At 40.6% G+C, this 27,030-nt stretch overlaps 1 protein-coding gene and 1 long non-coding RNA gene across 2 annotated transcripts in view; one reads left to right on the forward strand and one right to left on the reverse strand.

Moving 5' to 3' along the window:
• LOC102162379 overlaps positions 4,154-27,030 on the forward strand; it is a 37,725-nt gene continuing 14,848 nt past the window's right edge. Inside the window, exons 1-2 of the long non-coding RNA XR_001303087.2 lie at positions 4,154-5,361; positions 15,351-15,421. This is a non-coding gene — a long non-coding RNA (uncharacterized LOC102162379). The remainder of the gene's footprint in view (positions 5,362-15,350; positions 15,422-27,030) is intronic.
• NDUFB4 (NADH:ubiquinone oxidoreductase subunit B4) lies at positions 13,469-19,816 on the reverse strand. The gene is made up of 3 exons (XM_003361882.4): positions 19,574-19,816; positions 14,768-14,914; positions 13,469-13,587 (listed from the first exon to the last, which is right to left on the reverse strand). The coding sequence occupies exons 1-3, from the start codon at positions 19,751-19,753 to the stop codon at positions 13,525-13,527; spliced, it is 390 nt and encodes a 129-aa protein (XP_003361930.1). The 5' UTR covers positions 19,754-19,816; the 3' UTR covers positions 13,469-13,524.

Here is a 27,030-nt window from a genome sequence, read left to right on the forward strand (position 1 = left end):
CCAGATAAAATACAAGATGCCCAGTTACATTTGAATTTCAGATAAGTCATGAATAATTTTTGGTGTATGTCCTATTCAATATTTGGTTTATCTGAAATTCAAATTTAACTGATAAGCCTGTATTTTTATTTGCTAAATCTGTCACGCCTATGAGCATACGGTGGTCAAGGAGACAGACATGGTCTTTGCCCTTACAGAGATTACATTCTAGGCAGGGAGGCAGATAAAATACACAAAGAAAATAATTACAAATTGTAAAACATGTGAAGAAGAAAACAAACAGGAACTGAGATAGGAATGACAGGTGGGATGGGGAGACCTTTCTTCAGAGAGGAAGGTTTTCAATGAAGAAGTGACATTTAGCCAGACCTCAAAGATAGGAAGGAACAAGTCATTGGAAGAGTAGGGTTGGGCTGGGGTGGGATGGAGAAAAGTAGCATTCCAAGAAAAATCTTATGAGTTCAAGGAACTGAAGGAAGTGAGGATGTAGGGACCCCAAGAGAGGCCATTGCAATAGTCCAGGCAAAAGACACCATTATCCTAGATTAATGATGTGACAGCAGGGACAGAGTAGATTAATCCCTGGAAGCTTTGGAATAGATCTGTAAGAACCTGTTAGCAGACTGGATGTAAGGGGTACAGGAAAGAGGAGTTGATGGCAGTGCTGGGATGACTGCTGGGTTTCTGGTAGTGGCATTTCATGGTCTCAAAGAGTAAGGTATCCTTGAAGGTGGTAGTAGTTCGTATGCCTTCCCAATATTAGCTAATATATTAAGAAATCTTTATTAAAAATTAAACATTGTTGGAGTTCCCATCGTGGCTCAGTGGAAACAAATCTGACTAGGATCCATAAGGATGCAGGTTTGACCCCTGGCCTCACTCAGTGGGTTAAGGATCCAGAATTGCTGTAAGCTGTGGTGTAGGTCCAGCAAATGCAGCTTGGATCTGGTATCCCTGTGGCTGTGGCATAGGCCAGCAGCTACAGCTCTGATTTGACCCCTAGCCTGGGAATTTCCATATGCCATAGGTGCAGCCCTAAAAAAAGAAAAAGAAAAAATTGGCCACTATAGCAGAAGTTGCCAGTGGCTCACATGTATACCATCAGCAATCACCATCCCATGTTAACTAGCTGCTTCCAGTCACCAGCACCGTACCAGCAACATTCCTGGAGGCTCAAACCAGAACAAAAGTGCTGAGGATTGATGGCCCTGGATGCAGTTTTCAACCACTGACAAATGGGAACTGGTGGATAGTACACCAGCTCTCTTGCTCCATACCCCTGAGGTTCATGTTCAGCCCTGGTTCCCTGCAACTTCCAGACAGATTAAGTTCCACTGCCCATGGTGGCAATTTCTGATGATGCATCCACGAGTAGTTTCCTTTCCTCTCACCTCCCCACTCTCCCATGGTGCTTCCTGGGCTTTTCTCTCAAATAACCCCCCAAACTAAGACAACTGTTAAATATTCCCAAACTTCAGCACTTCTAATAATGAGCTCATTCTAACCCTCCTCTTATACACAAATCTAGATTCTCACCCATTTGGCTTCACTGTATCATCCTTTGGTGACAAAGCCTTACTAGAGCTAAGGAAACATTCTGGGTTTACATCCATTTAGCATCCATCCGTGTACTTTATCTCCCCATGGCTGGCAGCAGCTCGTCAGCAGGAGACAATATTTCACGCAGGGCAGGCTGTTCACGCTAATTAAAAAAAGATTTAGTTTCCTTCTCTTGCGCTTCAGACCAGCTAGAAAGATCTGTATCATTTCCTTAATTCCCCATTCTCAAAGATACCTTCCTCTACCATGCTCCCCAAATATACCATCCCTTTGCTTAGAAATTTTAAAAAATCTTTTAAAAAGGCACCCTGATTAGGTTTCCTCCCATGACAGTAGGTTTTTCTGTCAGATCCTCTTGGCATCTTTATATATCTTCCTATTAGAGAGAATGCTATAGAAGCCACCTTTTTAAATTAAAAAAAAAAAAATTGTTGAGAGACTTCCCTCACAGCCTAGGCTACTGGCAATGCCTCCAGACCAGTGGTTCTCAATAGGGGTGATTTTTGTACCCCTCCCCCACCACACCTGGCAAAGTCTAGAGACATTTTTGGTTATCACAACTGGGGAGGGTGCTACTAGCATTTAGTAGATAAAGGATAGGGATGCTGGCAAATATTCTACAATGCACAGGACGTAGAATTATCCACTGAAGGTCAGTAGTGCCAAGGTTGAAAAACCCTGCCTGATTCCCTGTGGTTTTCAACTTCAGCTGTAGTTGGGAGAGTGCAGGGAGGAGGAGAGAGAAGGTAGGAAACCCAAGGCCTAAATGTAAATTATCTGAAGTTAAAAGTTCATGTACAGTTTCTGTGCTGTAATTTTCCACAGTGATGAAAGAGTTATCATTTCTGGGTTTGAAGGAAGTTCTGTCCTCTGGAAAGATATTTTACTACTAAAATGGAAAAAAAAAAAAAGCTTGAGAGCTGATATTTAAATTTCTTTGTTACATTTAGTAATTAGCTAGCCTTCAATTTGATGTAGTCAACTTTATATAATTGCATGACAAATCTGGATATGTCCAAAATTTATCCTTTTGTGAGTCAGTGTATGACATAATCAAGAAGACAGATGCTGAAGCCAGACTGCCTGGGTTCAAATCCATGCTCTACAACTTAGCTGTGTGACACTGAGCACATTATTAACCTTTCTGAGCCTCTGTTTCCTCAGCTGTAAAATGTGGATAATGATACCTACTTCATAAGGAATCCAGATACTTGAATCCAGATTGTGCTTATGGCTGAATGAGTCTGAGCGAGTGACTTAACCTCTCCGAGCCTCACTTTCTTCATTTGAAAGAATGAAATGATTTATTTCACAAGGATTTGGTGGGTGTTAAATGGGATTGTGCATTGAAAGCACCCACAATGCTTTTGGCACATAGTGAGCATAGGCAAATTTAGCTGTTATTATTTTTGTTTATTTATTTTTATCTTTTTGTCTTTTCTAGGGCCGCGCCAGCAGCATATGGAGGTTCCCAACTTAGGGGTCCAATCGGAGCTGTAGCTGCCGGCCTACACCAGAGCCACAGCAACTCGGGATCCGAGCTGCATCTGCAACCTACACCACAGCTCACCGCAACGCCGGATCCTTAACCACTGAGCAAGGCCAGGGATCAAACCCGAAACCTCATGGTTCCTAGCCGGATTCGTTAACCACTGAGCCACAACAGGAACTCCAAATTTAGCTATTATTGTTGACATTTTTTTATTATTGCTGTAACTCAGTGGACACTTATTAGTTCCTGCTTCAGGGAGGCTACTGTGTCACCTATTGCAGCTTACTCTGGAATAAGTAACCCAAGGTCCTGGTCCCTAAATAAACTAGCCTTTAGCTGAGGAGGAAGTCATGTACCCTTCTAAGCAATAAGTAACAGAAGCCCAAAGTGTAGAAAATTTGGAAGTACATACTGCCTTCTCTTTGTCATCTCTCAGGTCTTGAAACAAGAAAACTACATTGAAGTTCAATTTAAGATCTCAACAGTGAATATTAATAGTTCAATTGAAATGAAAGTTAAGATGGAATCTAAAATGGCTTTGATATAAGTAGTATGCATATGACCAACTACAGAGCTTTTCCTGCAGGAATCTTGCTTAATCATGCAGGCCTTTGGACTATAATTATCCTACTCTACGTTTTTTAAATCTAAAATTATATCAGAAGCTTCGACACAACCCACTATAGCACTATTAACAGTGATACGTCGTAAAAAACCAAGTGTATGCCATCCTATACAGTCCCTGGAAGAGAAATTTAACAAATGGGGCAGTTTTGCTCATTCATGAGCATTTACTGCTCTTATTTTGGATCTTATAAAACTAAAATCTTCGGGACATGTATACTTTATGATACCAGTTCCCTTAATAAAAAGACATAGTATCAATTAAGAGTGCATTGAAGGAGTTCCCGTTGTGGCTCAGTGATAAACAAACCCGACTAGGATCCATGAGGATGTGGGTTTGAGCCCTGGCCTTGCTCAGTGGGTCAAGGATCTGGCTTTGCCGTGAGCTGTGGTATAGGTCACAGATGCGGCTCGGATTTGGCATTGCTGTGGCTGTGGTGTAGGAGGGTAGCTTTAGCTCTGATTGGACCCCTAGCCTGGGAACTCCCATATGCCTCGAGTGCAGCCCTAGAAAGCAAAAACAAACAAACAAAAAAGAGTGCATTCAGTTCTAACTGAAAATCTAACATTAGCTTAACAACCAGGACTTTATCTCATAAAAGAAGTCTGAGGTTGGCAGGTCAGGACAAGGACAATGACAATAAAAGTTACCCTGGAACCAAATTTATTCTGGTTTTCTGCTCTTGTGTGCTTGGACTATTGTCTTATCTTCATCTTACTTTCATGTTCTAGATCAGAGGAAGGGAGGAACGTAAAAGGCTGAAGGGACAGGAGTTCTCCTTAGGAAATGTCTTTTATTAAGGAAAGGAAGTCCTCCCTAGTAGATATTTCTTATGTCTCAAGTATAGGACTGGGTCACATGCCCATCCTTAGACCAATCCCAGATTCATTCCCTAGGGCTGGGGTCATGCCCAACTTCCCTGAGATAAAGGGACTTCTACGAGCCTCCTGAATAAATCAGGGTTCTATCACAAGAAAAGAAAGGAGAATGAGTATTGATGGGCAACGGCTAGTGCCCACCATGGATACCTTCTTGTGGGAACTAGGCAAGAATAACATGGGAGGTGTTGGGATTGAATTAAATATCATCACTCTCACAGCCCCCAAGAAAAGATATATCTACTGATACCTGCTTTACACAAAAAATGCTCCAAACACCTGCCTAACTTCTCTCTAAATATATCCTTGTGAAATTGTTGGTCCCCAACAATGGTTCTTCTGCTCCGTGTCATTGGAGCCAATAGAACAAGACCAAGTTCAGCTCAGAAGCAATGGAAAGCTTTATCCCTTAATCGTAGAACGGAGAGACTTGAACTCTAGCATGCTCTCCCCAGAGACCCTGGGGCAGGGCTGCTTAGTATGGATCTCCTCTTCGGAGGAAGGGGCGGGGCGGAGTTCTTGAGGGTCATGCGCAGTCGTGCTGCTCAGTTAAGGCGGCATCGTCTCTTCACGACTGCACCTCCACACTTGCGCTGAGACCCCGCTTGGCAGTTCGCCCGGGAACTCTAGTCTGGGGTGTTAGGGGCAAGGGCTCTGCTCACAGTCCCCTATGGGCAAGTGAAACTAGACTAAGCACAAAAAGAAGACGTCAGACCTTATCACCTAGATTCCACCTTGTTTTTCCCAGGACTGTAGTGGGCTCTGCCGGTGACAAAAGGGCTTTTCAAGTCTTCTGTTTATATAAGGTAAGGAGGTTGGCTGGCAATTGTTTCAGTGGTCTCTACTGTCCCATTTCTTCTTTTGTTTGTTTTCCCCACCCACGGTGTAAGGAAGTTGCCAGGCTAGGGGTTGAATGGAGCTGCCCTTGCCGGCCTACGCCACAGCAACAGCCACAGCAACGCCGGATCCGAGCCGCGTCTCCAACCTAGACCACAGCTCACGCACGGCAATGCCGGATCCTTAACCCACTGAGAGAGGCCAGGGATTGAACCTGCCTCCTAAAGGATGCTAGTCAGATTCATTTCCGCTGAGCCACGACAGAAACTCCTCGGTTTTTTTTGTTTGTTTGTTTGTTTTTTGTTTTTTTGGGTTTTTTTGTCTTTTTGCTATTTCTTGGGCCGCTTCCGCGGCATATGGAGGTTCCCAGGCTAGGGGTCCAATCGGAGCTGTAGCCACTGGCCTACACCAGAGCCACAGCAACGCGGGATCCGAGACACGTCTGCAACCTACACCACAGCTCACGGCAACGCCGGATCCTTAACCCACTGAGCAAGGCCAGGGATCAAACCCGAAACCTCATGATTCCTAGTCGGATTCGTTAACCACTGCGCCACGACGGGAACTCCTCGTTTTGTTTTTAAATAGATTTTTTTATTTTTTAGAGAAGTTATAGGTTCACAGCAAAATTGAGGGAAATGTACAGTGATTTCCCAGATACTCTCTGCCTTCAGTCATGCATAGCTTCCCCCATTATCAACATCCCCCACCAGAGTGGTAGGTATGTTACAACTGATGAACCTACATTGACACATCACTATCATCAAAAGCCCATAATTTACATTAGGGTTACTCTTGGCAATATATATTGTGTAGGTCTGGACAAATGTATAATGACATGAATCCACCATTATAGTATCCTACAGAATAGTTTCACTGCCCTAAACATCCTCTGTGCTCTGCCCATTCATCCCTCCCTTGGTTGCTTCCAGGCTATAGCCATTATGAATTAAGTTGCTATAAATACAAATAAGCTGCAGGTTTCTGCCCAGGCATAAGTTTTCAGCTCCTTCTGGTAACTATCAAGGAGCATTACTGATGGATGATATGGTAAAAATATATTTAGTTTTGTAGGAAACTGACAAACTGCCAAGGTGACTGTTGCATCTTGCATTCCCACAAGAAATAAATGAGAGTTCTTTGGTAGGGTTTCTTGAAGAATTGGATAAGTTGCTTCTTCTACCTAGACCTTTCCTGGAGTTAGGTTTTAAGATTAGCAGATCTTTAAAGATCCCTTCAAGCGCTAACATTCTACATACCTGTGAATGTGCTAGAAAGCCTAAAAATGCACATGGGGGTCCCTGTCCTTGAAGGTACCATCTCTTAATGCCTCCAGGCTGGATTAGGTGTCCTTCTTCAGTACTGGGCTCCTGAGAGCATCATTTATCCTTTTCCAAGAATGGTTAAAGATATGCCCTCGAGAGACAGATTTAAGTACTGTCTCAGCAACTTATTAGTTAGAGGCCACAAGCAAATTATTTAATGTCTTGAAATCTTATCCACATCATGATGATTTTTAAGGTATGTTGGGAGGTATGTAAAGCTCTTACTTTAGTTAAGTGCCTGGAACACAAGTAAAAGCTTAATAAGTGTTGGCAGCTGCAATTGTTTTTCTCCATTGTGAGTTCCTCCAAGAAGAAGTTGTATCTTCATATTAGTGTCCTCAGTGCCTAGTACATGACCATGGCTCAATAAGTATTTGATCAATGCAGAGGAGACCTGATGGGTAGAATTCAACAGGACACAGGTTCCTCTGTCCCAGTGGCTCCAGGAAACCAACCAACCATCTCCAGTACTTGCAGAACAGCAGTAGCTCATTCTCTTTGGACTGCATTGATCTCTACTCTTACTAAACTCCCTGATAAAACCAAATTGCTGCTGTGCCACTCCTTCTGCAGAGCATGATTTTGGAGAGGCTGCCTATCCAGCTTTAATACATGGCATTGGGGTTATTGAAACCCTCCGTCTCCATCTACCCTCAATGAAGTCACTCCATATAAAATAATAAAAATACACTTTGATGATTTCCCCTCTCACATAAAGAATAAAACTGTCTTTAGAAAACTTTGTTTTTAATTGATGTGGAACATATAATGTAAATAGAAAAAAAAAGTGCCTAACTGCACAAATGTAATTTCAAGAGAAATCCCCTTCCACATTCTCCTCCTACTCACAACAATTTTATAGCAGATTGCAGTCTTTGAGTCCCTTCTGTATTGATTTCTGGAGCAGCTTCAGCCAAGTTGCCTCTTTCCCTCACCCCCAAGATTTTTCCAGAGCCTAATTATTAAATAAGAGATGAATTATTTAAATGCAGTTGGTGATAAGTAAGAATTGACTTTAATCTGATAAGGTGATGCTCTTTATGACTGTGGAGGAAATGAACTTGAACTCTACTGTAGCACAGCTCCGGATCTCAGATATTTCACCAGCCATCCATCTCCAGGGACATTCAGAGGTCGAATGTCAGATTTTCAGCTTGACTTTAATCCTATAAATCTTGGAACTTGTCTATGAGATCGATGTTCACTGCACCTTCTCAGGATAATGAAGGGTCTCTAGGTTGGTGACACTGCTCAGTGTCTTTCCAGGCCATAGTGGGTATCAGCAGAAGGAGATATCTCCAGCTCAGTTAGAGAAATGGCAGTAAACATGACAGCCAGAGAGGAAATATTGGAGGTGTTACAATCACAGTTATAGGTACAAATGCTTTCTGTAATAGAAACATGATAAAGTTCTAAGCGTCAGTGGAAGCTTTGAAAATTCAGTCTTTGAATGTATTTATAGCATATTTTTACCAATTTTAAAGTACTGTTCATATTTTAAAATCACATGTTTGATCAAGACAGTTTCTTGTTCACATTTTTAATCTTTTTGAATACCCTATTAACGATCCTGAAGAATGTAGAAATAATCAATACTCAGTGTCTCCTCCAAAGTTATGAGAAGACTATGTGCTGGGAATGAGAAAGAATAAAAAGGAAAACAAATCAGGGACTGAACCCAATGGGATTTGGATCAAAGCATGAATGTACTTTGTTTCTCTAGGCAGGATCCACAATAAAGGGTAAAAAGACATAGTACTTAAACCACCCTGTTAGAATAGAAATACTGTTCCAGAGAGGGGAAGGGATGTCATATAAGGATAAGGAATTATTAAGAAGACTGGTTCCTCATGCATGTACATAAAGGGGAACTAACAGAGATGATATATTTAGACTTTCATGAAGCTTTCGGCAAATTCATATCTAAATGAGTCATCCTGGTATTGGCAGGGGCTGCTCTGTTCTGCATTGAGAGCTGTCTCAAAAATTGAAAATAATTTCTGGCCTAAAGTCTTACTACAGCCTGATTACTGGTCATCCTCCAGCCTCTCCTACCCCAAGATCTTCCTCCAGGATCCAGAATGATCTTCCAGGAATGCAAATTTAATAAAGTTACTCCTGCTTAACACCCTCAAAGGCTCCCACTGTCAGCAGATTAAAGTCTAAATTCATTACCTGTGATAAAGGCCTTATGATCTGGTTCCTGGTTATGTCGCTCAGTACACACCTATCATTTTTTGGATGCTCAGCATTTGAACCACTTATAGGAATTCCTTACCTGCTTTAGGTGCCTTGGAGCTGAAAATGCTACATGTTTGCTTTTCCAATCTTTCCCTTGCAGCTAGAACTCAGGCACATAACCTAGCTTAGCCAATCATATGCCTTGGACTCAGGAACAAGTGATGGGAAGATACAGGGGCTTTGAGGAACTCCTTCCGGTGGCTGTACTTGTAACAAACTTGAGTTCTTGGGCCAGCAGAGGCAGCATATGAGTGTAGGCTTCTCAGGGCTTGAAGCATCAGTTGTGAGCATGGCCACGCAGAGTGCTCAGATGAGGTGGCAGTTGGTATTCTCACTAGACCATGTCTGAGTGCGAATGGGGCACTGTTTGTGATGATAGAAAATCTTTTGAAATTGATTAAACTCTTAAGAACGCATTGCTCAATAATTCCCCATTTTAAAGTGTTTTAAAAATTCTGCCTATGGGTCTCTGGGTACTGCCCTATTTCAAAGTTTAGGCACAAAAGATACTGTAGATACTTTTCCTGTTACTGAGGTGTACTAGAATAACTCTCAAGGAACAAAGATTGGCATAATCAAGGATTAATATCTTTGTCTTGTTTAAGCCTTAAAATCATTAAGAAAAAAAAACATTTTACATGAAAAATTTGAGAAGCAAATAAAAACGTAAACATAAATGGACCAAAACGTGTGAAAAGTTATATACTTCAATAATAAATGAGATGCAGATTAAACTGTTTGCATTAATTAGGTTTAAAAATAATAGTCAACACTCATCAAGACCTGAATGTGTGCCACTGTTCTAAATATTTTATAAGTAATAACTCAAACAGTGAGTTTAATAACAGTGTAAGTTTTACTCATTAATCCAATCTAAAGATAAGGAAACACAGATAACTTAAATACATTCCTTATCACTTCACCAGTAAGTGAAGATCGGGGACACAAAGGTCAGGAGATCAGGGAAGGGTGGGACTGAGAGTTCCAACCTCTAATCACGTGGTTGGTTCTCCGGCAGACAGCCCCTACCTATCCTTAGATGTAGTCCTAAAGTCACTTCATTAACATAACAGAAGACACTGTCTCACCACTTAGGAAATCCCAAAGGTTTTAAGATCTCGGTGCCTGGAGTTCCCCTGTGGTGCAATGGAAGCAACAACAAGTATATTCATGAGGATGCTGATTTGATCCCTAGCCTCCCTCAGTGGGTTAAGGATCCGTGCGTTGCCGTGGCTGCTGCGGTGTAGGCTAGCATCTACAGCTATGAGTCAACCCTTAGGACCCTGGGAACTTCCATATGCCACAGGTGCAACCCTAAAAAGCAAAAAAAAAAAAAAAAAAAAAAAAAAAAAAAAAAAAAATCTCAGTGCCAGAAACAAAGACCAAATATATTTATTATAAATCATAGTATCAAAGAATTTCACTTTAATTTGAAGCTATGACTATCTCCTGGCCATTTAGGGCTGAGAAACCGTAGATTAAAATTTTTAAAAAAAGGTTTCCATACTGGCAACACTAAGTTACCTTGATTAAAGGAGCCAGGTTTGCTGCTACAGTGGGGGCAGAAAGGGATCTGCCCAGCACCCATGGGAGCCACTGTCTCATCTTTGTGCTTCCATGTCCAGTGTTAACTATAAACAGGCATTTTACAACAAAGGCCTGATGATGCTGGAGTAACTAAGGTTCTGGCCTTTGGAAATAAAGGTCCTGGTGACTCAGGCAAGCAACCTAAATCTGTTCAAGTGATGGCCAAGGGAAAGGAAATCTAAGAGCATGACTGGGGTTAAGCATGATTATCAGGGCCTCAGAATGAAACCAAAAAAACCTGATTTGAACCCATGAGCTGGGACTTGAACCCACGTTTTTGGTTGTTGATTTTTCTTTTTAGGGCTGCACCTGTGGCACATGTGAGTTCCCAGGCTAGGAGTCAAATCAGAGCTGCAGCTGCTGGCCTATGCCACAGCCACAGCAACGCCAGATTTAAGGTGCATCTGCAACCTACGCCTCAGCTCATGACAACACCAGATTCTTAACCCACTGAGCAAGGTCAGGGATGGAACCTGCATCTCAAGGATACCAGTCCGGTTCTTAACCCACTGAGCCACAACGGCAACTTCCAAACCCACGGTTTTTTAAATTACAGTTGCTCACCTGGTGTCTGGACTTATTGAGGCTCAGGTTCTTTGCATCTCAGCACAGAAGGAATTAAGCAAGAGACAAAGTGATAGGCAAGAAATAGATTTATTAAGATAGGACACTTGTGGAATTCCCATAGTGGCGCAGCAGAAACAAATCCGACTAGGAACCATGATGTTGCGGTTCTATCCCTGGCCTCGCTCAGTGGGTTAAGGATCTGGCGTTGCTGTGAGCTGTGGTACAGGTCGCAGACACTGCTTGGATCTGTGCTTAGACCCCTAGCCTGGGAACTCCATATGCTGCGGGTGTGGTCCTAAAAGGACAAAAAAAAAAAAAAAAAAAAAAAGATAGAACACTTGTGAGAGATACAAGCTGGCAGGAAAGAAGGCTCTGGAAGGAGGATTAAGTGGGTTACTTTTTTATGATCCAGGTAAAGTGGGGAGTGGGAAAAGACTGGTGTTCCTTGTTGTTCGAGCAGATATCAGGCTTACATCATTATCTCCTTCCTTTGAGTAAGAGTATTTGAGGCCAAACTAGTACTGTCATAGTACTTATTCAAATCAGCAGAAGTGTGGTAACATATGCTAAAAGATGTTATTAAATCCTCTCAGGTTTCTGTTTGAGGACCTCCCACTTTGGAATGTCATCTTTCCCTTAAATTCCTCTTCTTGGTCCTAAAGATCCTTATCTTGCTGAACTTGAATTCAGGCCTCATTTTATCTTTCACCTAATGACCAGAGGCATATCTCATGCTTTCATTTATGGTTTTATAGTTAAACAAGCCTGCTTTGTTCTGATGGCATTCTTGAGTGATTACTAACTTAGAGTAGTCTCCCTAGGTTTCCCTCTTTGTCAGTGGTTCCCTACTGGGACTTTTGCAACTACCTGTGTTACTATCCTACTCAATTCCTATCAAAACCAGCTGCACCTGTGTGGACTATAGCTTGTTCCGCTAGCCCTTCTGTTGTGAGACTATACCTACCACCTGAATGACATCACAGATTAGATTTTCGATGTGTATGCAGATCCAAACAGGGCATGTTGGATGAGGAAACCATATGCTTCCTGTGCCTGCCTCACATCCTCTTGGACCATCTTTACTCCAATTGCTGCTGCAGCTCTCAAATACCTGCAGGGGTGTCGTGACAATACTTCATCCCAGCTGCACAGCACAACAATCATCTGCTTCTGCCCTCAGCTTCCTTATTCCTCCATGAGATTCCTGTAAGAACCCACCTGGCCAGTCTGAGGCATGCCTGTACCTGGGGTAAAAGGGAGTTAACAGGGAAAGGAGCCAGTAGGTAAATACTCACTTTTGCCATGTCTGGAGGGAAAATTCTGTGTCCATTCCACAGGGCTCTTGAGAAGGCCCCTGTAGGAATTAAACCCATTACCCTCAGAGGCAATGGGGACAAGAGCACACAGATGATGGGTTTTCCCTCTATCCCTATTTCACTCTTAGCGGTCTCTCACTTGTTCTTTCAGATCACTTCCTAAGAAACTATACATACAACCTTTTCTCTCAGGTTTTACACCTTAGGGTATTCCAGGTTCAAATGAGAAAATAGCTGTGAGTATGCTCTGAAAGTTAAAACCAATATACTCATTAAGCCATGGAATTGTCACCCTACAGTTTCAAGACTGAACTACAAAGTATGGGGTAGCTTTTATTGAGAAATACTCTGTTATTTCATTTTTATCTTTGTGACCTTATGAGGTAGTAGACATTATTATCTCCAAGCCATAGATGAGGAAACAGAGGCCTGGTATACTCAAGCTAGGATTCTAGTCCAGATATGACCTCCAAAGCCCATGCTCTATTCCATTTCACTGTTTCTCTGCATGGCCTGAACCCTCCCTGTCTTCTCGACCAACAGTGGCCCCCAATCTACCTATACCCTAGACACCTTAACCTTTTGTGCTCCTATTTTACTTTCAGCCCCTGTGATCTTCAGAGCCTAGATTAATGCCATCTCCCTAGACAAAACTACTTCTTCACCAGCATTCCTATATCACTATCTTTGAATCAATACCTTGTTTTTAAAACCACTTTGTTGTAACTGTTCTGCTGCATTTACCACTAGAGCAGGAGTCAGACGAGTTTAGGTCTTGAATAGTACCAGATACGTAATAAGCACTCAAATATAAACAGTTGTCAGAGTGTGTACTCCTTAAGCACAGGGCGTAAGTTTACCCTGTTGACTATTCTCAGCACATAGCACAATGCCTGGCTCATAGCAGACACTTATTTGTTGAATGGATGAATGAATGAACATGAATCTATTTCTTCATTAAATTGTGAACTCTTACAAAGTAGGGATAATATAATGTCCAGCAAATGTTTGTTGAAGCAAATATTAAGAAAGGGAAACTATTCAATGGTTAATGGATTTATTTAAACAATAGTACATACAGTCATCATTGCCAGACTTAATATGAGATGTTAAATGTTTGATCCAATTTTCCTTCCTGGATAAGTTTTTCTTTCTTATCCTGTATAGGCAGAAAAAAAAGTACAGTAAAAACAATGCATTTTGGCACAACCCATGGTTTAACTCTGAAAAACAGAAATGAAACATCCAAACCTAATTCTAATCCCCCACTGTCAAAAGCCTACACAGTAAAGAAGTAATAATCTGAATAAAGGGAAGTAAGAAAACACTGCTATGGAAAAATATTTGTATTTTGGTAAATAGAATTCTATTACTCCACTAAAAAGCATACACTGAAAGAAAAATACAAGCACCTCCTAGGTAAGTGTGGCCTACCTTTCTATTAAGTAATAATTAATCAGATAATCAAAATACATACACTCTAACAGGAGAGTAGATTGGCCAGTTTGAGGCAGAGCTACATGGATGGGCTCCAGTGTAGATGGCAACATAAGGGCTGGGGGCTGGGGTTGGTTCTAGTACCTAGTACCAGTCTAGTGTCAAAAATAAGCTTGGCTTTTTCTGTACAATCATAAACCCAGGCCCCTGATTGTAGTGATCCCCACAAGCAGCTTTTGTTTCTCTGTTGTTGGGGTATTAATATGTTTTAACATTAATTCACAAAATTTGACCAATATAACTAGAACTCATGCAAACAGGAAACATACTAAGTAATGTATGTATCCTGCTAATACTTAACCCAATAAACATCTCTTTTTAAAACAAATAAAATGAAACTAAATATAAAAATTTGCAAAAATAACATCTAAAGGTAAATCAGAATAGAAAAGTTTAACTTTTGCATATCTAGTGAGAAAAAAGAAATTAACTTTTAAAGTTACCCCTATATTCTCTTGTTTAGTATACACAGTATAACTTCCTTAGATCATCTAAAACACACCAGGAAAACTCTTTCATGAGCTAAGTTCAATTCTTAAATATTTAAATTGACCACCTTATACTTTAAATTTTTAGAGCACCATTAAATTTGAAAGACCCAAAGACCATTGTGGTCTTCAAGGAAGTATATTTCTGTATGACTTGAAATAATAAAGCTATAAACTTATAACTGAAATTTTCTATTTTAATTCTGCTAGAAAGGAATAAAGATAAAAGAGGGCAACTTAAGGAAGAGGAGAGAGTCAAGATGGGGGGAGCACTGGTGGAATCATCGAGTAAGAGCACAGCCAGCACAGAGGGAACCTATTACACAGACACCAAAACGAGGTCCTAATACTTACTCTGTCAGTTTTGAAAACATAATACCAGAAGAAGAGGGGCCCAATTCCAAAGAGTGCTCCTAAGAGTGAGGTCTTGGGAGTGGGTCTGAAATTGGGATAGATATTTGCTGATCTTGCGTAGGTCCAACGAATCAAGGCAGGATCTTCCTAAAATGAGTGAAAACAAGATACAGGAAATTAAGTTCTGAGAAACAATCTCATCAGGACTTTTGTGGAGGGGCAACAAGAGATGCCCTTTGTTCTCTTCTACACTGAATATTCCTAAATAGCTTCAGAGAAGATCTTTTATTTCCAGTATTTGTTGAACAATCCTCTGATGATCCTGTTCAGATTTTAAAGATACTTAAATCATCCTTCAGCTTTCTATTTATTTAAGATTTAAGAATCCTAATCATTTTAAGCTGTCAAAGAAGACACTTTTTTTTTTTAATCATTTTTTTTAAATCATTTTTTTTTTTTTCCATTCTTTTCTGGACTGTTTTTGGTTTCACTGTCTTTCTTAAAGTATGACCAACAGAACTAGTTATTTCCAATGAAGGCAAATATTTCATGTGCTCTATCATGCTGTGTGCTTTGTTTCTAGGACCGTTTCTAATGCCTCCCCACAATGGTCTTTCCAGGCTACAAATAAACTGCAGGAAGGAGAAGACTGAGGTAGGCTCTCAACTTTTATGTTTAAGCTGATTTGGCTGTTATTTTAAGACTAAAATTATTACATTTCACACTAATATAATCATTTTTTGAAAGGGCAAGGTTGTTAAAGAAAAATAATCAGATGGTCTTGGTTGAGAAAAAAAAAGTGTCCTATACAGCACAGGGAACTCTTATCTAGTCACTTGTGATGGAACATGATGGAGGATAATGTGAGAATAAGAACACATATACATACACACACACACACACACATGACTGGGTCACTGCTGTGCAGCAGAAATTGACAGAACACTATAAGTCAACTATAATAGAAAAAAATCTTAAAAAGAAAAAAAGAAAAAGCTGTCAATTTTAATATATTTATACTAGAATAACTACATAAAAATAGCAAATCTAGGAGTTCCCGTCGTGGCGCAGTGGTTAACGAATCCGACTAGGAACCATGAGGTTGCGGGTTCAATCCCTGGCCTTGCTGAGTGGGTCAAGGATCCGGTGTTGCCATGAGCTGTGGTGTAGGTTGCAGACGCGGCTTGGATCCCGCACTGCTGTGGCTCTGGCATAGGCCAGCGGCTACAGCTTCGATTCAACCTCCATATGCCACGGGTGCAGCCCTAGAAAAGACCAAAAAAAAAAAAAAAAAAAAAACCCAGCAAATCTATCCCAACACATAATTATATTTAATTAGCTGTGTCCTCTAATGATTTTATAAAATTATTTGCTCCAATTAACAGATAAAATAAGCAAATGAGGTCAGCTTTAAAATTTTAATACTGGAGTTCCCACCATGGCTCAGCAGACTAGTATCCATGAGGACACAGGTTCGATCTCTGGCCTTGCTCAGTAGGTTAAGGATCAGGCGTTGCCATGAGCTGTAGCATAGGTCTCCGACTTGGCTCAGATCTGGCATTGCTATGGCATAGGCTGGTGGCTGCAGCTCCAATTCAACTTCTAGCCTGGGAACCTCCTTAGGCCATGGGTGTAGCCCTAAAAAATAAATAAATAAATAAATCTTTAATAGTCAGCTGTGAGGAGAATATTCAAGGTCTTAACCAACACTAAGAAGTCATGATTAGTAGGACAAAAATAATTAAACTGGATCTTCCACAATAAAATTTTAAACCAAATTATTTGCACAGACAGTAAAGAAGGTGAAGACACAGATACAAGTTCAAGGGGACATTTGAACTCTATACCTGAAAGGATAAATACATCTATCTATTCTTGTATCTAGCCCTTTCTGCTCTAATATATTTCCATGACTCTCTTATGATGGAATTCTCAATCTACCAGTCACCTCTCTACCCTTTAATATTTGCCAGATCCGTCTTCCAGAAACACATTTCATTTCATAAAAACACCAACAGCCCCATTATATTCATTCACTGAACAAAGTACTGTGGTTGAGAGATGTTTCAAGTTATAGTGGGAGACAGTCTTTGACACCACGCCACGTCCAAAGGACTATTTCAGCATCTGACGTACTGAAATCTTGAAATCATTTCTTCACTCAGCTTCCAGGACACATACTGGTTTGGCTTTCCTCCTAACTCTCTGGCCAGTCCCTCTTGGTCTTTGAGCCCTTCCTCCTTATCTCCCCAATCTTTTAATATTGAAGAGACCGTGTAGATCTTTCCTATCTACATTCACTCCCTGTATGATCTCCTCTAGTCACATGGCTTTAAATATCTACCTATAGGCTAATGACTCCCAAAATTATGCCTCCAGCCCTAGACATCTACCCTGAACTCCAGATGTAATATTGCACCCCCTGCTCAATGCTGACATAATGTCTGATCAGCAAATGTGATGTACCCCAAACTTACTTCCCAATATTGCCATTCCACTTCCATCCTTTCACACTCTTCCCTATCTTGGTAAGAGGCAACTGCATTCTTCACTTAGGCCAAAAACCTTGGAGTCATCCTTGACTCCCCTCTTTCTCTTACACATTATCCAATCTGCCAGCTAACCTGGTTGGCTCAACTTTCAAGATATAACCAGAACTGAACACTTCTTAGCAACTCCACTGCCACCATCCTTGTAGTTGCCAACAACTAAGAAATTAGATTACTGCAAAAGGTTCCTAACTAGTCTCCCAGCTCTTGTTTTTGTTCTCTCATGTCTCTTTTCAACTGACCAGCTAGAGAGATGTTGTTAAATGCAAGTCTTGATTATGGGACAACTGACTCAGAAAAGTTGTTATAATGACCTGTGAGGCCTGATGTGATCTAGTCCCAGGTACCTTTCCCATCTCATCTCTTCCTACTCTGCCCTCACCTTTCTCTCTGTTAGCCACAATGGTCTCTTCAGTATTTTAGGGATTAACCAGGCACACTCTTGTCTAAGGACCCTTGTACTTGCTGTCCCCTCTGCCTAAAATGCTACTTTCCCAGAGAATTGACTGGCTAGCTCCTTCATCTCACTTTTCTCAGATCTTCAATGTCACCTCTCAAGTGAGGGCTTTCTAAACTGCAAGCTGCCCTCCATCCCTACCACATATACACACTCCTAAATCCCCTTCCTTGCTTAATTTTTCTTATCACTTACCACTAACTAACATGCTAAATGAAGCAATTTTTTAAACCTATTACTTGCTTCCCACTGGAAAGAAAGCTTTATGAAGACAGGAGTCTGGCTGTTTTTGTTCTCCACTGTTACGCAGCATCTAAAACAGGGCCTGGCATATAATAGACACCAAGCAATTATTTATTCACTGAATCAATAATTCTTAAAGATTAGGCAAGGAATTTCAATATACTGTTCAATATATGATTAAATGTCAGGCACTCATTTACTTAACAGAACAACCAATGAGGCAGGTATAAAACTGAGGTTTTACACTGCTAAGCTGAAACTGCCCTGCGTCCCAGAACTGGAAAAGAGAAAATCTGGAGTTTAAATCTCAGCTATGCCTGACTCAAGGTCTCATTATCCGGCACATCAAACGCAATCACTGAGTATGTATATAATGAACATCTTTCTCAGCACCTTCTCCCAAGTAAACAAGGTTCTGGCTGGAGACAATACAGCCAAGTGGTTGAGAAGATGCTCTGGGTTATAGACTGTGGTTCTAATTCTTTTCTACCACTTGCTAACAGAGTATCACCCTGTGACAACTTGCCCTTCCCATGTCATCTTTCTCATCTGTAAAATGGGGATAGTAATAAAGTTTAAATCTTCAAATACCCATGATATTTGAATTTCAGAAAGTTTCAGTAATTCCTGGCACACCTGTAAATTTCCTTCAATCCTCACAACTTCCTAAAATTCCTACAAAATACCAATGCAACTGTTGGGAAAAAAACTTCTCTAAAAAATCATATTTACATATTTAAATAGCTCTTGTACAGAAAATTATCTTCTAGATAATAGCTATCGGTCTACTAGGCATGTTATAAGTGCTGGGAGCATTATACAGACTATCTCATTTAACCTCAAAAGGTTTCTATAAAGAATGTACTATCGTTTCCGTATATGAAAATTATAAAACTAAGGTTCAGAAGGGTTAGGGATTTTGCACAAGGTCATATAATTTGCCAATAGGTAGTGCCTTCGTGTCTGACTCCAAAGCCCAAAGCTTTAGCAAGCTGTAGGGTATCTGGATTATTAGAAGATGTAAACTGAAAAATCACTATATTCCCATCAGAACAGTATTTCTATGAACTGTGAACTGTAAAGTGGAAAACAGCTTTAAAACACCCCCCCCCCCATATTTTCTGAACACTCAGCACAAGCCAGGAACTGTGCTGGTGGGTCACGTGCCCCATCTCATTTAATCCTCATAAGAGCCTCGTAAAACAGGAAGTACTATATTATCCCCATTTTTCAGATAGGAAAACCAAAGCCAAGCAGCAGGGTTGAAAAGCTTTTCCATGATCACCCAGGCGAGAAGTGATCAAGCTGGGACTCAAACCCAGCCACTTGTGAACCCAGAACCCGTCCTCCTAACCGCTAAGCTATCCACCCAAGGTCAAAGGGCTAATGCCAAGGTCCTGCTCTCTGGGCCTGGAAGAGGACCTGTGTTTTAAAACACTCTTTGGAAACGGTGACCGCCCCGTGGCGTGGTCCCCCTTGGGCCGTCTAGGCTGCCGGGTCTGACGGGACCATCCGGACTCTGGCCCTCGATTCCCACCCGGCTGGCCCCTCACTCACGATGACCCCTAGGCGGTTAGGGTCGTTGTACTGGAGCAGGTACTCCCGCTTAAGCCGGGATCTTATGGCCAACCGCTCGGCTTGTGCCTTCCGGGTTTCCGGAGATATGTCGTATTCAGCTGGGTCGAGAGTAGCTGGCAGGGTTGCCAGGCGGGAAGGCTTGTATTTTGGGAACGACATCTTGGCAACCCGGCGCACAAACGCGCCTGCGGGGCCCCGAGGCCCGCCCCCTACGTGCTGACCTTTGTCCTGAGGAAGTGCGCCTGCGTGTTAGCAAGAGGCGGAAACGGTTTAGCATGTACAGCTTTTTAACCTTCCTCTGTCCCCGGCGCTAGTAGCGATCTGCGCATGCGCAAGGTACTTTCCTCGCCTTCCCCCGCCCTCTCCTTTTCCTACCGCTGTGGAAAGTCTCGCTTCTTGTCCGTGCTTGCAGCTCTAGCTTTACTGACCCTGAAGGGCACATTCTGTGAAGTTGAGTTAGCAGAGAGGAGAAATGGGACCGACTGTGGAATTCTCTTTTAGTACAAGTCCATCTCTCTGACCTGGGGAAGTCACTTAACTTCTCGGAGTTTCCTCTTCCTTATCCTGGAGATTATGATCCCTATTCTGTCTGCCTAGCAAAACTCATGTGAGGATTAAATAAAATAATGAATAGATGCAACATACTTTGCAAAATATTCCTTATCCAAGAAAAAGAAAAACCAAATCTTAGTTACAACACTGAAACCTTTTAGTAAAATCCTTACCATTCTTCAGATGCTAAGATTAAAAAACATCCATAGAAATATGAAAATAAGCATAGGAGCATTTTATCTTACTGTGAAAGATAGTTTGGGGGGAAGAGTGAGGATAACCTTAAAGGGAATGTTCTCCATCCCTACCATCCTTCTCCTTTCCCCACTATCACCAAAGAAAAAGGGCTACTTCAAGTTGCAAGGCAGGTTCTTTGGGTACCAAGCAGATATTCCTTAGGGGAAAACATGTAAACAATATTTCCATAACTCAGGCAAGGAAAGTGGATCAAAAGTTAACTTCAGCTTGGATGAACCATCTGGGGACATGTAGAAATGTTGCGAAATGGTTGCTAAGCAGAGAAGGGACCTAGAAAGTGTTGGCACTTGACGTGATGAGGAGCAGCACTGCTGTCAAATTTATTCAACATTTTAATACTGTTTTTAAATATTTATTAAGCACTCACTGCATGAAGCATCCTGCACACTAGTCAGTCAATCTTCTAGGCTGAGTGGGAAAAACAAAAATGAAAGATGAGGTGATTGTCTCTGAGGAGCTGACAATCCCGGCAGTACAGAAAGAATAGACAGAATATGATAATATTTGCTAAGCAGTTTACTGTCCAAATGAATATATAGAAAAATGGGCTCAGAAGAATGGAGACTGAGGGAATGTAGAAGAAAGAAATTTTTTGTTGTTGTTGTTTTTTTTTTTTTTTTTTTTGTCTTTTTGCTATTTCTTTGGGCCACTCCTGCGGCATATGGAGGTTCCCAGGGTAGGGGTCCAGTCGGAGCTGTAGCCACTGGCCTACGCCAGAGCCACAGCAACACGGGATCCGAACCGCGTCTGCGACCTACACTACAGCTCACAGCAACGCCGGATCCTTAACCCACTGAGCAAGGCCAGGGATCAAACCCGCAACCTCATGGTTCCTAGTCGGATTTGTTAACCACTGCGCCAGGACGGGAACTCCAAGAAATTTGAGACAAATCACACTCAATCTTAAAGGAGCAGGGAAGAAAGAAGTTCTGTTTTTATCTAAGGTGTTTAATCATATTAAGAAAATTTTAAAGATGAAAAGCAGAAGCAGGTTGAAAATTCTAAAGACTACATTGATAGTTTCAAAAAGCTTTTGTTTATAGATTAGACACTGATCTAGGAAGAAGGGCATGTTAAAAGAAGGAAAAAGAAAGGAAAAATGAAAGTACACTGAGTACAAGCCAACTGACAAAGTTTTTTTTTTTTTTTTTTTTTTTTAAAAAGATTTACTAAGGTTAAGAGAGAGGAAGAGAATAAACTTCATCATTTCATTTTGGATGAGTTAGGGGTGTGAATGCCATGTTTGCTTGATTATCATAGGATCCCTTTTGATGACTATTAAAAACATGGAGTCCTAGGTTTTGTTCTGCTGTTAGAGATTCAGAATTGGTCTTGTGGGGGAACCCTGATGTATGTATTTTTACGATTTCCTGAGGGGATTCTTACAATATTACATGTTTAGAGAACATAAAGATGAATACAAGAGGTCTTCCTTTTCCCAGAAAATCCTCTCATAGAGTGAATCTATTTAAGATGGAGACCTAGATTCTACAGTGAAAGAGATTTGACTGGGATTTATCTTGAAATAATGCAACCAAAAATTATGAAAATGAATTTATTTTATATTTAACATATTTTAGGTTGCAATTACAACTATATGCTAATTTTGATAAATCAAGTGTTAATATGTGAGGATATTACTTTAACATAGCTCATTATTCCTCACTGCATTTGACTTTTTGCAGCAGGGTCATATTTCCAAAAGTGTTGGAGGGTTCATCCAGTTTTCCCAAAACTCTTTCTTAATCTTTTGAAACCAAATGGTTTCCTTTTGAAGCACTGACATCATCATCATTCTTAATGATTTTCTCTTTTTCGTTTGTTACCTGGTCCAGCTCTAAGGTCCTCCTGTACTAGTAATACATTTTTTTGCATGTGGATCTTGCAGTTCACTAGCATTATTTTTATCGGTTTGATGAAATTCCACATCTTTTTCAAGATTTGCAGTAGATTTCAATTGTATTTGAGGGGTGGATATTACCAAATGGATGGCCAAGACTTTGATGGGATGAGTGTCCACTTTAGATTAGCAGATAAGTAGATGAAATAATTTAAGTGAGCAATAATTTCACAAGTGGTCTTATCACCAATGAATAGTTCATGTCTTGAAGATTTTTACTTCCCTAAGAAGTCTCCTAATAGAATTTATCAGAATTTATTAGGACATGGATTATAGGGACTAAGTACATGTATCTGGACTTGGTCAGAAGAGGGCAGAGGAAGTGGTGAAGTGGAGAAGGACAAAAGTGCATATGAGCAGAGGTGGTCAAGCTATATAAATGGGGCAGAGTTTTAGGGAACAGAGAAGACAGGTGAATACAGAAACCGTAAGAAGCAGATAAATTCCACCTTGCAACAATGTGAAGAACATTCCTTCTCTTAATTGGATAGAATCATAGGTAAATGTGTGAATAAACCTTAACTTTGGGGTGAAAATAAACTCAGTGCCCAGAGATTTAATTAATCAGTGATTAACAGCAATTGACATTTAATGAGTATCCTCTTTTATTATTATTTTTAAAAATCTTGTCCTAACATTGAATGTTAGGAAAGGATGTACTATCAAGCTACATGAGCCCTCTCCACTACCCTGGGAAAGACCCTAAAAATGTGTTCACAAGGTCATTCTGTTTTTGTAAAATTAGAAAAAGTAAGCTGTATGAACCACGGTTGCCTGAGACTGCTGTGTCTCTCCTCTCTGACTTCCCTTCTATCACATTTTCCTCCTGTTGGAAGGTATTGCAGTGGCCTTAGGTATTTGGTGGATCTTGCCAATGAAAGTTTGGGTTTAGTGAGATATATCTATTTGATTCACATCTATGCCAGGTGGAGTTTAGTTATTGCTAACCATCCAGGTGCAAGATGGCTTCCAGGAATACCATTATCACCTAGTATGCCATGAAGGTGTAGGATCAGAGTTTGTATTATGATATAAAATTGTCCCGTGAAGGCTGAGCCTGGAAATAATGAGCGAAGAGGAGGAGAACAAGGTTTGAAATAAACAGAACCAGAAGCTAATTTATGGTAAATTCTTCAGTTATCATTGATTTTTTTTTTCTCAAAGACACCCCAAATTATGTGAACTTCAGGTCCGATCAAACCTGGATCCTACTGTTTGTCAGTCTTTCTGGGCTGTAGGAGGAGACACAGAGTGCTATGTGAATTAATTTAATTGCAAAGAGTTCCAGGAACACGGGGTACAAAGTCATCTCCTCAGTTGTGTAACCACCTTGGGAACTTGTCTTCCAAAATTGAAATGAACAGCAGTTCCAAAGGTAGAAGGAGAAAAACACTCCAAAGTTTTTCAGCGTCCCACCTAAGCTCAAGTAGCCCACCTTCTCTTTGTTTACCTAGCATTTACTCTTCCTTTTTTTTGTTTTAGGGCTGCACCTGTGGCAAATGGAGGCTAGGGGTCCAGTTGGAGCTGTAGTCACCAGCCTATGCCAGAACCACAGCAAAACCAGATCCAAGCTGCGTCTGCAGCCTACACCACAGCTCATGGCAATGCCGAATCCTGAACCCACTGAGTGGGGCCAGGAATCAAACCCACAACCTCATGGTTCCTAGTCAGATTCGTTTCCACTGCGCCATGACAAGAACCCCTACTCTTCCTTTAAAAGAGGATGTTGCTGTGCTCACTTCAGCAGCACATATTGGAATGATACAGAGACGATTAGCATGGTCCCTGTGCAAGGATAACACGAAAATTTGTGAAGCATTCTTTTTTTTTTTTTTTTTTTTTTTTTTTTTTGCTACACCCGTGGCATTTGGAGGTTCCCAGGCTAGGGGTCTAATTGAAGCTGTAGCTTCTGGCCTACGTCACAGCCACAGCAACACCAGATCCGAGCCAGTTCTGCAACCTATACCACAATTTATGGCAACCCTGGATCTTTAACCCACTGAGCAAGGCCAGGGATTGAACCCACGTCCTCATGGATACTAGTCAGGTTCATTAACCGCTGAGCCACGACAGGAACTCCCATTCCATTTTTTTAAAGTTTGTTTAATTAAAAAATAAAAGAGGCTATCATTAAGTCAGTGTGACATTATCCAATCTAAATTGCCCCAAAGCACCACATAGGAGGTTGGCTTTCATTGTATCCAGCTTATCTGTGGCTCTTTGACTTGGCTTTCATTGTATCCAGCTTATCTGTGGCTCTTTGACTTGGGCAAATCAGTTACGTATAAGATCACACAACTGGTTTTACCCAACACATATACCTAAGTCTAAGAAGACTCACATAGAACTACTATCTTCAGAAGTAGTATTGTATCCAGAAGACACTTTGAGATTACATTGCCCATCCATTACAAATATACATCACTTTCTCTATGTTTCTACTATGGCTTTTTGATAGATTTTGCTATTTTAGGGAGCAAATCTCTCCACAACTCACAGCAATGCTGGATCCTGAACCCACTGAGTGAGGCCAGGGATCGAATCTGCAACCTCATGGTTCCTAGTCATATTCGTTTCCACTATGCCAAAATGGGAACTCCCAAAAGATATTTTGTTTTTGTCTTTTTATTGTTAATTTCTACCTCAATAGCATTATTGTCAGAGAACTTTATATAATATTAGTCCTTTGAAATTTGCTGAAACTATCTTTGGAACTTTTGAATATGTGATCAGTTTTTTGTTCAATTTGTTTTAACAAACCATGTTTTTGAAAGATAGCATACATATAGAAAAATGCATAAATCATACATACGCTGTTCAATGAGTTATTTCAAAGTGAACATACCCTTGTAATCATACATAGTCATTTTTTATTGAAGTATAGTTGCTGCACAATACTATATAAGTTACATGTAGGTGTACAGTATAGTGATTCATAATTTTTAAAGGTTACATTCCATTTATAGTTATAAAATATTGGCTATATTCCCCGTGTATAATAGTCATTTTTATGATAGTTCATGTGAGCTTAAAAACAATGTATATTCTGAGTGCAAGCTTAGATCAAGCTTTTTAATTGTGTGGTTTGGATCTCTCACGTATTTATTCATCTTTGTCTGCTTGATCTATTTCTAATATAGAGACGTATTATAATCTTCCAGTGCCATTGTGGTTTGTTAATTTCTCCTTGAGCAAATTAGAATACACAGGGTGAATTGAAGGTGATATGAAACACTTTAATGTGCATGCATCTGTGAATTGTTGTTACCATAAAGACAAAGCAACTCATACATAATGGTTTGCTCACTCCATCCATTTATTGTGTTGTATAGAAACCAGCCAGAAAAAAAAAAAGATTTTTGCTTAAAATATACAGTACACTTAGAAACACATCTGTCATGTAGACATATCCAAAAGCTTATGAATATTGCATTTTGCATTCCTCTTCTTCAGAGACAGTCTTTTCATCCTAGTCATATATCTGTTCTTATTACTAAAGTCACTTACATAAGCACATATTTGTACTTGAAAGGAACAATAAGTTTCCTACAAAGTGTAAGGTGACATTTTCTTGCAAGTTGACAATGTAACATAAAAGAGGGTTAATCCTCTTAGCTGAAGCTATGTCATGCTTGCTTCTTTGGGATAAAGTTCTGCCCTACTATCTTTTGCTTGGGAAAAGCAGCAGCCTCCTAGTTCATTTTCTTATATATGTTCACACTTGCCATACCTCCATTTTTTCCCATACAGCAGTTAGAGTGACTTTTTAAATATCCATTAGCCTATTTTTCCTAAATAAACTCTTATAGGACTTGAAGACCCGGTGAGGTCTCCTCTCTGCCTCTTCAGCCACATTTGGTTTCATGCTCCCTCCCCATCACTCACTGTGTGTGCTCCAGCCACACTGGCCTTTCTTCAGTTCTTCACTTCCACAGGGCCTTTGCACTAACTCTACCTTAAACATTATACTCTATACTTCTCTTCATTCTTCAGAACTCACTTAATTCTATAGTCCCTTAACTAGCCAAAAAGGTCAAATTCTCTCAAGAGCTTTCATAGCATTAGAGACCTCTTCCTCATAACACTAACTAAAATTCTAATTTTATTGTTTGTATTATTTAATTAATTCCTGTCTCTCCTCACCCCACACTTTGAAGACCAGGACTACATCAGGCTTGGCTCACCCTGCATCCCAAAACTGGCACAGTGCCTGGCACACCATAGCAATAGCAAATGAATAAATGACCTGTTGCCTTTCTCTCTTCAAGGGGAGTATATTAACCAAACATGCCTACATCCTTCTTGTTGCGTTTGCTTTCATCTCATCTTCACTTCCAGGCTATATTCCATACTCATCACCTCTCCTCCTTTTGCTCCTAACCCCAAATTAAAAATTCAGGTCAAAAACCATTATCCAATTATATAGATTTTTACTAGAGATTTTGCGTGGTTGCAAAGGAGAGGTTATATCACAAAGAAAAATGCCTTTAACAATGCCATTTTAACATCTGCTTTTCTCCCTAGTCCTTATGTCTACAGCAGCTTGGAGCTGTCTCATCCCTCTTCTTTTGCCTTCCTGCCAAGTCATCTCTAGGAGCCCCGTCTGGCCAAGCTATCTTGCCCTCCACCTGCCCCCAAGCCTAAACTCAGCAAAACAAAGCACAGCCATAAGCCATGCCACAATTCCTAGGGTCCTTAGTTTATTCGGCTTCCTGCATTTAAAAAA

This window comes from Sus scrofa, chromosome 13 (assembly GCF_000003025.6).
Source record: "Sus scrofa isolate TJ Tabasco breed Duroc chromosome 13, Sscrofa11.1, whole genome shotgun sequence".
NCBI classification, from domain to species: Eukaryota; Metazoa; Chordata; class Mammalia; order Artiodactyla; family Suidae; genus Sus; species Sus scrofa.

Bases quoted from the DNA above. Each gene is read 5' to 3' on its own strand.
- NDUFB4 (XM_003361882.4), bottom strand. From the start codon at position 19,753: ATGTCGTTCCCAAAATACAAGCCTTCCCGCCTGGCAACCCTGCCAGCT. The intron at 14,915-19,573 runs GTGAGTGAGGGG...CACTCATTTTAG, and splicing joins CTAACCGCCTAGGGGTCATC to GAAGATCCTGCCTTGATTCG. The intron at 13,588-14,767 runs GTAAGTATTAGG...CTGCCTATACAG, and splicing joins ATGTTTTCAAAACTGACAGA to GATAAGAAAGAAAAACTTAT.